Here is an 11,125-nt window from a genome sequence, read left to right on the forward strand (position 1 = left end):
TTTGGACAGAAACTTGGAAAGTAAAAAACATAGAGAAAATCTAGCTAATGAGATATATGTCAATTACAGGATTTTCTCATTTTCAGTCAGTAGCTCCTAAATCGAACAGAAAAAGATGGACGAGTGAGTTTTTAAATGGTTGGTCATGGTTCTTGAAAGCTCGTTGTTACGGGCGGCTTCACCAATGGAATTGGAAGTGGCTCGTGTGAATTACCGGGCAGTTCTGGAGGCATCGGCGGCGGCAACAGGATGTGTGGTGGTGAATATGATGCGAACGGATCTTCCAGAGGTGGAAGAAACATGTCAGGTGGGGACAGCCATGGGAATGGATCTATGGGTGGCATTGGTGGGGGAATTATCAAAGGTGGTGATGGAACCAGTGGTGGCCTTGGGAAAGGTGTTTGATCGAATGGGTTTTGTGGTGAGGGATAGGTAGGGAAAGGCCATCGAGCGCAGGTTTCATACAAGAATAGGTAAAATGGGTCGCAGTATTTTCCTATTCTTCCTCTGGATTCTGCAAGAGTAAGAACAAGTGTTAAGAGCAGCGTTAGGTGATTGGCTTTCATTTCTCCCCGGAGTTGAGTGGGTTGAGGTGCAGACTAGTAGTGCATGCAGTAAATACAAAGAGATAAGAGCTTTCAGGGGGTAGAGTTGAATTAAATGGAAGAGGTGCCTAGTTGTATGTGCCTTCCCCCTGCTATTCTTGCATGCATTGCACTCACTACTCACTACCCCAAAACAATAACCATACTCTTCTTCCCGAAGATAAACTTGCATTTTGGCACTACTCAATAGCAAGCCCAAATAGCATCCCTTTGTAACAAGCATGTTACCAAAAGGAATTGGGCCTAGGCCCCTTCTTCTACCCAGTATCCCACCCAACAAAAGGACTTAAACCAACTTGAGTTGGTCGAGTGGTCAGCTCACTCGTCCGCTTAAGCAAGTGTCGGGAGTTCGAACCCGGTCTTGTGCATGCAGCAACCCATTGGCCAGCGGCAGACTCTTAAATGGAGCTCAGATTCGCGACGGATTAGTCCTTAACCTATCGGGTTGGGGGATACCGTTTGGGTAAACAAAAAAAAAAGGACTTAGGTAAAACATGAATTATGAACAACATTGCCAATTGCAAATAGCTTGCTCGGTCTACTCCTCCCCCCAACCTTGTTTAGAAAGTTCACGTGACATTTGTGAATTTCTCACACGTCTCGCAAATTTGTTTACAAAAGCGAGGATACAATATGCATTCCATGACTAGATTTATGGCCTTGCTTTCTAGTTTCTAGTAACTTTCTTGTTTAGCTGGATTTTTTTTTTTGCGAAACTTACAGCTGACATTGCAACAATTAGTGTTTTCAAGATTCATATAATATTAATAGGTAATGAAAATACTAATAGTGATAGCAACAGTAGACTAGAGAGCGAGGAAGTAAACACAATCTACCACCACTCTTTGCTTATATTGCAATTAAGCATGCATTAATTAAGACTTAAGAGAAAAGGGGACCAAGTTTATGATTTGTAAATAGGTAAAGAAAAGAGTAAAGAGGTTGAGGCCTGTCTTTATGTTTGAAAGGTTGGCAAAGGGGAACTTAGATGGTTGCATTAATGTGTGTTGGTGACCCACAATTAAGCATCTGTCTACACTATCCACATCTCACAAACCTTGTGTCTCATTACTATCCTTTTCAAGTTTGAACTTTGAACTCTCACTGCTCAGTACACACCTTTCTTTACCTGGAAATAGATCCTCTCCAGTTTTTTTAACACTTGACAAAATCGAATGTGATTTCACACTTTTAATTTTATAAATGAGACCAAAAATAAATAAGAAAAAGAATAATAAATGGTTAGATTAAACATTGCACACCATTCAATTTTTTTCACTGGAGAGGATCTACTCCGAGCCTTTGCATAACTTAACTGCCACATGCCTCTCTCTCTCTCTCCTCGTCATCATCATCTTTCATCAAACATCAAACGTATTAAAAGAGTGCTTTCTCGGTTTCCCTGAAAGTACCCTTGTCCAAAACAACTTCCTTTTAAAATTCGAAACAGAGCAAAAAAGAAAAGAAAGAAGGTTCTCTTGATAAGTTATTGTTATTCCTCTCTTGTCTCATTCTGCTCCCACAGCAAAGCAAATGAGCCTCCTTGTTCTGTTTCTTCATGCTGCTCTTGCTCACACTTCTGCAAATGCACAACCTCCAGGTACTGCCCTATAAAATCAAATCCTTCATTTCGCTTCCTTCTACCTCTCTCTGCTTGCTTGCATTGGTTTCACAACACTACAAAAGTTTTCAAATTGAAACCTTAAATAATTAAAAATATACTGCTTGTATTTTCTTCTGAAACAGGAGTTAAGGTTAGAATGGTGCACCACCAGAATTTGAATAAGAGGATTCAAATATCACTAATTGTTTGTTCTGCGCTTCTCCTTGGAATCTTCCTACTTGTATTGTATCTCTGGTTTCGTCGCCATAGAAGCTTAACAAGCTCCAGCAGTAAAAGCCAAGGAAACATGGGTATTACTACCGTCTGCCTTTATAGACAAACTTCCTATCATGGTCTTGCCTTTGGTTAGATCTCTGATTCATTCTTTTTATTTATTTGTTGAGTGTGTAGAGGCTGAAAAAGGGGAAACCTTAAACCCTGTCAATGCTAAACTTAACTACTCAAGGATGGCAGATAAGAAGAGTTCAGTTGCTATTTTTGACTTTCAATTATTAGAGGCCGCAACAAACAGCTTTAGCAACAGCAATGTTATGGCAGAGAGTGGTTCTAGAATTGTTTACAGAGCTCATCTTGATGAGAATTTCCATGCAGCTGTTAAGAAAGCAGATAGTGATGCTGATAGAGAATTTGAGGTGATGGTCCTCTATTACTATTAAAAATTTGAAGATATCCATATCAATATTTAATATCTAGGTTTGCTACACTCGTTTGCCTTTGATGGTTACATCATACTGCAGAATGAAGTGAGTTGGCTGAGCAAGATTCGGCATCAAAATATCATAAAACTCATGGGCTATTGTATTCATGGTGAATCAAGATTTCTTGTTTATGAATTGATGGAGAATGGATCATTGGAAACTCAATTGCATGGTACATTAATTTCATTTCTTTCATCTTGATTCAGAAGAAATACATAAAAATTATCTATACTTGGGAACTGAAGCATCTTATATTGTTTGTTTATACTAACAATAATTCTAGGGCCTAATTGTGGATCATCTTTAACTTGGTATCTCCGTTTAAGAATTGCAGTTGATGTTGCAAGGTGATTTCGTCACGCTTATTCTATCAAAAATTGCTAATAAAGTATTTCTTGTCTTGTATATACTATAATGATTAATGACTGATGCATATTTGACTTTGTTAGAGCATTAGAATATCTTCACGAACACTCCAATCCCCCTGTGGTTCATAGAGATATAAAGTCTTCCAATGTTCTTCTCGATTCCAATTTTAATGCTAAGGTTAGGCAGTACATGATAATTTAATCATACATGTTAATTACTGATTTATGTTCCTACACTGAGTTTTACGGTTCAGCTCACAGATTTTGGACTTGCTATCTCTTCTGGAGTGCAACACAAGAACATGAAGATGTCGGGAACTTTGGGATATGTGGCACCTGAGTACATATCACATGGTACACAAGAATATTCGTTATTATAATTAACAGACAAAAGCTTATAGTCCTTGTTACACTGTTTGCTTCTTTCTTGATCCAAGTGGTTGCATTATTTGTACTAACTTATAAGCATATTAGTTCTGTGCAATTAATTGCAAAAATTGCTAGGTATTCTCCTAGTTATGTTAAAAAGGGCAGAGAGAGATGAAAGAGCTTAGAAAACTTTATGAGAAGCTGAAATTGTAGATTCTAATAATGTTGATTAATTCATGTTACTAACAATGCTTAGTGGGATCAAGTTTGTTGTTTTCATGATTATATTTTTACAAGTATTCTCTTACAAATACAGAGAAAAAGGGAGGCACATCGATAAAATCTTTCCTATTATTATAGTTTTGCGCTTATCTTTTTCCTTCAAAACAGAAATATAACATTGCAAGTTATGTTTTTCAGGTAAACTAACCGATAAGAGCGATGTGTATGCTTTTGGGGTTGTCCTTTTAGAACTTCTGACTGGAAAAAAACCGATGGAAAACATGTCATCAGACCAATATCAATCCCTCGTTTCGTGGGTATGTTTTGTTTCATACCAATCCCTCTTAGATATGTGCAGTAGTTGGTGTGTAAAACTTTGAAACTCGCAGGCCATGCCTCAGCTAACCGACAGATTGAAGCTTCCAAGTATTGTGGATCCTGTTATCAAAGACACAATGGATTTGAAACATTTATATCAGGTTCATTATTCATTGAAAAGAAGCAGTGTACTCAGAAAGATGTCTTGAACTCAATGCTACAAAATCTTAAGTTGGTGTTTACATTGTACAGGTTGCAGCAGTAGCTGTTCTGTGTGTGCAAGCCGAACCAAGTTATAGGCCGCTAATAACAGATGTGCTACATTCCCTTATCCCTTTGGTACACAACCAACTTAAGGTTGGTGCCTCTCTCACAGATATAGAACCTGTCCGCTCAGAGTGACTTCCACTTTGTAAATTTTGTTTGTAACTCAACTCTTACATGTCATGTGCACTCAGTCACATCTTAACGCTGTGCTGTAAAGACTAAAGAGTGATACTAGTATATCCAATTGTTATCATCTTTTTCCATCATTTGCGCTTTGAATGTTTTTAACCTGTGTTTCCTCTTTTATATCTTCTTGGTTGAACAGTTAATTAGTTAGTTATTATGGAACTCTTTACAGCAATAAATGTCAACACCTAAAGGGTTTATGTCTGTTGTTCGACATTTTGATTTTATGACAAATAGGCCTAATAACGGAAGGAAACGCACATGTTAATATCATATGTCACCACTATCCAAAAAATATATATCATATGTTAGAATGTGGCTAAAAAATTTAGATATGGGAGTAGAATGAGTGATATACTTTAACATTATCATTTTTGGTGTTTTTTAAAATTATGGGAGGTATATAAATCATGTTTAAAAAATTTGGGGTACATAAATTGAACCCTCCGATTTATATTTAAAAAATTAAAAAAATTTAGAGTATACAAATCGAACGGTCAGATTTCTATACCTCTTAAAAATCGGACGGTCCGATTTGTACTTCCTAAATTAAATTATTTCACATTTTAAAAAAATACCACAGTAGATAAAGGACTTTGGATTGCATTTTTGGAACATTTAGTTTTACTCGAGACAATAAATTCTTGTTAAGATTGGTGAGGACAACAAGAACGATTCTATAAAATTTCTAGAGATTCACGACTCTCAATGCTTGTAAATGGAGTCAATTGAAGATGGTCAATTTCCCTAACCTTCCTTATCTTAGCTTCATGTTCTTGGAATAATCGGTTCCCATTTAATTTGATCTCTACAACCTATTTCTTACTCAGCCTAAGAATATAGAATTACTATATGACTTCTAAAATGGATCTCATGAAATGATAAAATAGAATTTAGATCTTTTGAATTTTGGATTTTTACGATTTTTATTTGAGAGGGTAAAATGTGATTTCTTTTTTTTAAATATTTTTTTTCATATTTTTTTTATTTTACTTATGAAATAAATGGTGAAAAATCATACTTTATCCTATAAATTAAAATTCAAAATTTAGAGAATCCAAATATTTTTATACTGTCTGAAAATGGTGATGAAAAACATTTCAAATCATTGCCTTCACTGAGACGTTTAGTTCAGATGGTTCATCAGTATCCAAACTCGAGTTCATATGATTCATCATGATTCGTGGCTGTTGTATAGGAAAAAGGGGAATGCATTCTAGAAAATGAAAACAAGAAACATAAATATATAATAAAATTTTAGGTTGAAATCACTGATGATAATATCAATGAATGAAATCATAAACAGCTAAGAAGGGGAAAGCTTATAAACTTGCTGATGACAAAATCAAACTTGTTGATGTGTCTCTCTATTTTATACTATTTAAATCTTTCCAATAAGACTATAACAGCTTGTTTCCACTCAAACACCTCCCCTGCCCCGCTCTATGGTCCAAAGATACGGCAAAACGATGCCAGTTTCATGCTGGAATTGTGCTAATAATTCAAAGACTAGGCTTCTTCGGATTGTCCATCCTGGCGGTCACACTGAACTTCACGACAGACCTGTCACTGCAGCCGAGATTATGAGCCGTAACCCAAGATGCTGCATTGCATATCCACATGTGTTCCAGCAACCATGGGCAATTGTTGCACCAGACACAGTGCTCGTTGTTGGCCAGAAGTACTATGTGGTACCGATGAACACAATAAGAAAACTTCAAAGGCTTTCTCCTACGCACTCTCCTTCTCCAGCTCGTGACATAAGCATCAGTTCCTCTGTTGGAGAAACTAGAAATAAACAGTTCAGCAGAGATGAGGAAGATGATGGCATGATCCATATGTGTTGTATCTTCAGGAATAATAATAATTCAAATAAATCTAGATGCAAACAAGATTCTCGAAACAAAAGCGAGAAGCCGCAAATTGTATCAGCTATAAGAAATTCAAATACATATGTTAAGTACAAGAGTGGTGGTTTATCATGTGACAATACGCTAACTAGCAGAAAGATGCAAGATTCGACAGGAAATGACTGTAGGGGATCTCCTAAGAAAGCATGGTCTTCTGAGATTTGGCAACCGAGTCTAGAGAGCATCACCGAAGAGTGAATTAAATTTTGGGGCATGCGAAGCCATGAGTGTTGATGATATCCAATAATATATTGCTTTATTTGTTCTTCATCCCGTAGCCTATATTCTTTAGATACCACAAAGCTCCCTCAGCTGCATCGTCTGCGGCTGTTTTCTTTTTTCGTTGAGGGGCACCATAGCACTCTATAATGTTCCTCGATGCATCTTCTATCTCAATAGTAACCTTGAAGGTAAACCTGTAAAAGATATCTAGTCAATGAAAATAACAAAAATATTGTTATGATGCACTTACTTCTATTTCCTTGCATTTGTGTCTGACAAACAGAGGCAATAAAATAGAGTAGGTTGAATATTAGAATATTATGATAAAGCCACAAGGCACGAATTATTAAAATCTTGGATGATGCATGATCAAGCAATCATCAAACAACTTGCCCAACAAAGACTAATGAAGGCAAATTTTGTTACAACTGCTTGGAAGTTGAATGTACATATCAGCTGGATAACTACATGAAAGAGAATAAATCTTGTAAACAAAAATGAAAAGTAATAAATCCAGCGAGTATCATTAAACACTAAAATACAGAATTATTGTATGAGAGTACGTGTACTATCATAGCAGGAAGAATTACATTAACTGATGGCATGGACCATCCTTTTTGTAACATTCAAATAGAGGGGGCTTCCAATGGTTTGCAGCACAGATCTCGTACAAATTTGATCTCGCAGGTTTTTTATTCATACCTAGAACCACAGCAGTTCCATTTTTGATTCAATAAATAATGAACTGAGTTAGTAATTCAAAGGTTAGCAATTTTGAGTAACCCAAAAAAAAGTCCACATAAACACAAAGATGAAGAGAACCTACTTCAAATTCAAAGTCCTAAAAGAGAATCTGTACCTTGTTCATGTGGAGATTGGGAGGACGCGTTCTTCTCACAGTCAGAGGTGTCGCCCTTTTGCAAGGGAGTGTGTTCCAAGATGCCTTTATCAGAATCCATCTTTACCACTTTAGCAGCTAATCTGAAATCAGAATCCTTTAAATTAATCTGCAAACTAAGAAGCTGAGAATTTGCACATACCAATTTGAAAAAAAGAGAAAATTTCTTAACCTTCACCTTGGATCGCAACTGAGGAAGCAGCTTCAGAGTCTACAGACTAGACACATATATGGCTGCGTGGCAAGTAGCAGCTTCAGACCACAGACACATGTATGGCTGCGTGGTAAGTAATAAGCATATGTACGTGGAGACTGGGAGAACGCGTTCTTATCACAGTCACAGGTGTCGCCCTTTTGCAAGGGAGTGTGTTTCAAGATGCCCTTGTCAGAACCTATCTTTACTATTTTAGCAGCTAGTCTGAAATCAGAATCCTTCAAATTAACCTGCAAACTAAGAAGCTGAGAATTTGCACATACCAATTTGGGAAAAAGAAAAAATTTCACAACCTTCACCTTGGATAGTAAATCGGTCGAGTTGAAGAAGCAGCTTCAGAGTTCTGCAGACTACAGACACATATATGGGTGCGCGTGGCAAGTAGCAGTTTCAGAGTTCTACAAATTACAAACACGTAAGCACCTATACATTCTATAATAGAGTCTTACACGATTCTCCAATCTATATTTAAATAAAAAAATGCTGGTAAGTCATCTATTTATTTAACCATCTATTTATAATATAACAAAAGAGATTACAATAAATTAACAATTATTTTTGAACATTTAAATTTTTTTTATTATACCACTTCATAGTTTTCTTCTTGTATCATAATTTATTATTTTTCTCTTGATTGATTTTTTTTCTTTTTATTTCCATAATACTTATTTTTTAGATATTTTATATTTTTGTATATTTATATTTTTTATTTTTATGTATATTATTTTATATCTCTAATATTAATATTATTTTTTAATAAATATAAGTTAAATAATAAAATCTAATTTAATATCTTCTTTCGTATTAGTTTTTATATTTATTATATAAATTAATATTTATTATATATTTTTTTATTATTTTTATTTTATATAATCTTGTGCTTCTTATTTTATTACTTAATTCTTGCGCATGTTTTCAACAAGTATTTTAAGATTTTAGTCAATAACTATAGTTTTTTTAAGTTTACTAAACATATGTATTATTGGATGGTCTCTAAACATTAGAATATATGATATCTCTCATATTTTTCTCCCTTTCATTCTTATTAATATTTTATAAGTATTTAAATAATTTGGTTAATGGCCATATTTTGTTTGTTTGCTAAATATGCTTATTAGATGATAAATTTTTTAAAACATTAAAATATATGATGTTTTTTAATTATTTTGTTAATTGTATTCATTAGTTATATATTATCCGTTTTACTTATATTTTATTTTTTTCTCTTTTAATAATTTATATTTTTTAATATCATTTAGTTTAATACATAATATTATTATAATTCATAAAAAATGAATTAAATATTAATTTCAAGGATTGAAAATTATATTATATTCATATTTTTATTTTATCTAATAATTTTATTTTTGTACTGTAGTATTTAAATATAATCTAAAATAGTCAAAACAATAATAAACTAAACAAAATTATTACTTAAAATAACAAAAATAAAGATGATTATATAAAGTCAAACGAATAAAATTAAATTGAATATTTTTATACTTTTTTTTTAACTCTAATTTATGTAAAAAACAACATTAATTTTGTTATTATTAGATTTTAAATTAATTAATTTATATATTTTATAAATTGTATATGAATGTTGCGCCGGTCTAAACCTAGTTGTAATAACTCGTTTTCCTACGATGTTTATTAAATAAATGATTGGCAATAAATTAAAGTGCTTCATGTGTTTTTCTATGGATTATACTCAACTACATAATTAAGGGACTTGGTCAGTTACTATCAAGCTACACCTTATGATGTATATATTTAATTTATCTAAAAAGATTTGATGTAATTAATCTTTATAAGATAATAATAATCGAAAGCATGGAGCTCAGTAATTTGTGCTAATTAACTTTATTGTGATGGAGTGGGAAGAATACATATTACTAGTGCTAAATAGGGAATCCGTGTCAATGCGAAAAGCGCAAAGGAGAAAGGGAAGCAATCATGATGGAACATGAAAGGAAACAACAGCTCATGGGGGCTAGCACTAAAAAACTTGTGAGCCAACCTTGGACTGTGATGCACAACCTTTAAAAGATATCTAGTCAATGAAAATAACAAAAAATATTGTGTGTGAGTACGTGTACTACTATATCATAGCCGGAAGAATTACATTATCTAATGGAGAGAACCTACTTTAAATTTAAAGTCTTAAAAAAGAATGTGTACCTTATTCATGTGGAGATTGGAATGACGCGTTGTTCTCACAGTTACAGTGTCGCCCTTTTGCATGGGAAGGTGTTCTAAGATGTTCTTATCGGAATCCATTTTTACCACTTTAGCAGTTAGTCTAAAATTAGAATCCTTCAAATTATCCTGCAAACTAAGAAGTTGAGAATTTGCACATACCAATTTGGGAAAAAGAGAAAATTTCACAACCTTCACTTTGGATCGCAAATTGGTCGAGCTGAGGAAGCAGTTTCAGAGTTCTGCAGACTACAGACACATATATGGATGCGTGGCAAGTAGCAGCTTCAGAATTCTGCAGACTACAGACACGTGTATAACTGCGTAAAATATCTATACATTCTATAACTGAGTCTTACACAGTTCTCCAATCCATATTTAAATCAAAAAATGCTGGTAGGTCATTTACTCATCTCACCATCTATTTATAATATAATAAAAGAGATCACAATAAATTGACAATTATTTTTGAACATCTAAAATTTTTTTATTATACCACTTCATAGTTTTCTTCTTTGTATCATAATTTATGATTTTTCTCATGATTGATTTTTTTTCTTTTTGTTTTCATAATACTTATTTTTTATATTATCATCTTATAAAGATTAATTACATGAAATCTTTGTAGATAAATTTAATTAAATATATGCATCATAAGGTGTAGCTTGATGGTAACTGACCAAATCCATTGATTATGTAGTTGAGAGTATAATCTATAGAAAAACACATGAAGCACTTTAATTTATTACCAATCATTTATTTAATCAACATGGTAGGAAAACGATTTTGGTTTAATTAAGAGGTGATTTGAATTCTGATCAATAAATACACTATGCAGTATCAACAGAGATAATGTAGTTTGATATTCTGGAATCTAACTTAAAAAGTATACACCTAACCTAATCTAATGTACTATTATCTAAGCTTGAGCCTTGAAGTTCTGCTTATTCTTGTGCTTTCGCCGATAAATTCTGTTTGATAGTTCTCTAAAATAGCTAATTGCTCAATCTTTTTTTGATTTTAGA

At 33.7% G+C, this 11,125-nt stretch overlaps 2 protein-coding genes across 5 annotated transcripts; one reads left to right on the plus strand and one right to left on the minus strand.

Moving 5' to 3' along the window:
- Window positions 1-1,981: 1,981 nt before the first annotated feature.
- Window positions 1,982-4,764, plus strand: LOC130941850 (probable receptor-like protein kinase At1g80640). Its single transcript, XM_057870471.1, has 10 exons — window positions 1,982-2,205; window positions 2,352-2,519; window positions 2,620-2,861; window positions 2,967-3,099; window positions 3,211-3,274; window positions 3,377-3,473; window positions 3,550-3,649; window positions 4,085-4,203; window positions 4,276-4,365; window positions 4,457-4,764. Exons 1-10 carry the CDS (start codon window positions 2,139-2,141, stop codon window positions 4,604-4,606), a joined length of 1,230 nt encoding a protein of 409 aa, XP_057726454.1. The 5' UTR covers window positions 1,982-2,138; the 3' UTR covers window positions 4,607-4,764.
- Window positions 4,765-6,745: 1,981 nt separating this feature from the next.
- LOC130940195 (ribonuclease 3-like protein 1) lies at window positions 6,746-8,333 on the minus strand. 4 transcript variants are annotated; one of them, XR_009070239.1, is made up of 5 exons: window positions 8,201-8,333; window positions 7,866-8,131; window positions 7,649-7,770; window positions 7,380-7,491; window positions 6,746-6,983 (listed from the first exon to the last, which is right to left on the minus strand). XR_009070239.1 is itself a non-coding variant. In XM_057868263.1 (4 exons), the coding sequence occupies exons 2-4, from the start codon at window positions 7,746-7,748 to the stop codon at window positions 6,824-6,826; spliced, it is 372 nt and encodes a 123-aa protein (XP_057724246.1). In that variant the 5' UTR covers window positions 7,749-7,770; window positions 7,866-8,130; the 3' UTR covers window positions 6,746-6,823. The 4 variants fall into 4 exon arrangements, 2 of the variants coding, with proteins under 2 accessions (XP_057724246.1, XP_057724247.1); XR_009070240.1 differs by having other exon boundaries at window positions 7,866-8,119; window positions 8,201-8,302; XM_057868263.1 differs by lacking the exon at window positions 8,201-8,333 and having other exon boundaries at window positions 7,866-8,130.
- Between the last annotated feature and the right edge of the window lie 2,792 nt (window positions 8,334-11,125).

This window comes from Arachis stenosperma, chromosome 7 (assembly GCF_014773155.1).
Source record: "Arachis stenosperma cultivar V10309 chromosome 7, arast.V10309.gnm1.PFL2, whole genome shotgun sequence".
In the NCBI taxonomy this organism is placed as follows: Eukaryota; Viridiplantae; Streptophyta; class Magnoliopsida; order Fabales; family Fabaceae; genus Arachis; species Arachis stenosperma.

What these genes read in the sequence shown, in the direction of transcription:
- LOC130941850 (XM_057870471.1), top strand. Translation starts at nt 2,139, where the DNA reads ATGAGCCTCCTTGTTCTGTTTCTTCATGCTGCTCTTGCTCACACTTCT. An exon ending in ATTGGAAACTCAATTGCATG is followed by an intron (nt 3,100 to 3,210) that starts GTACATTAATTT and finishes CAATAATTCTAG; the next exon opens with GGCCTAATTGTGGATCATCT. An exon ending in ATTTGAAACATTTATATCAG is followed by an intron (nt 4,366 to 4,456) that starts GTTCATTATTCA and finishes TACATTGTACAG; the next exon opens with GTTGCAGCAGTAGCTGTTCT.
- LOC130940195 (XM_057868263.1), bottom strand. Translation starts at nt 7,748, where the DNA reads ATGGATTCTGATAAAGGCATCTTGGAACACACTCCCTTGCAAAAGGGC. An exon ending in CCAATCTCCACATGAACAAG is followed by an intron (nt 7,492 to 7,648) that starts GTACAGATTCTC and finishes CTGTGGTTCTAG; the next exon opens with GTATGAATAAAAAACCTGCG. An exon ending in GGTCCATGCCATCAGTTAAT is followed by an intron (nt 6,984 to 7,379) that starts GTAATTCTTCCT and finishes TATCTTTTACAG; the next exon opens with GTTTACCTTCAAGGTTACTA.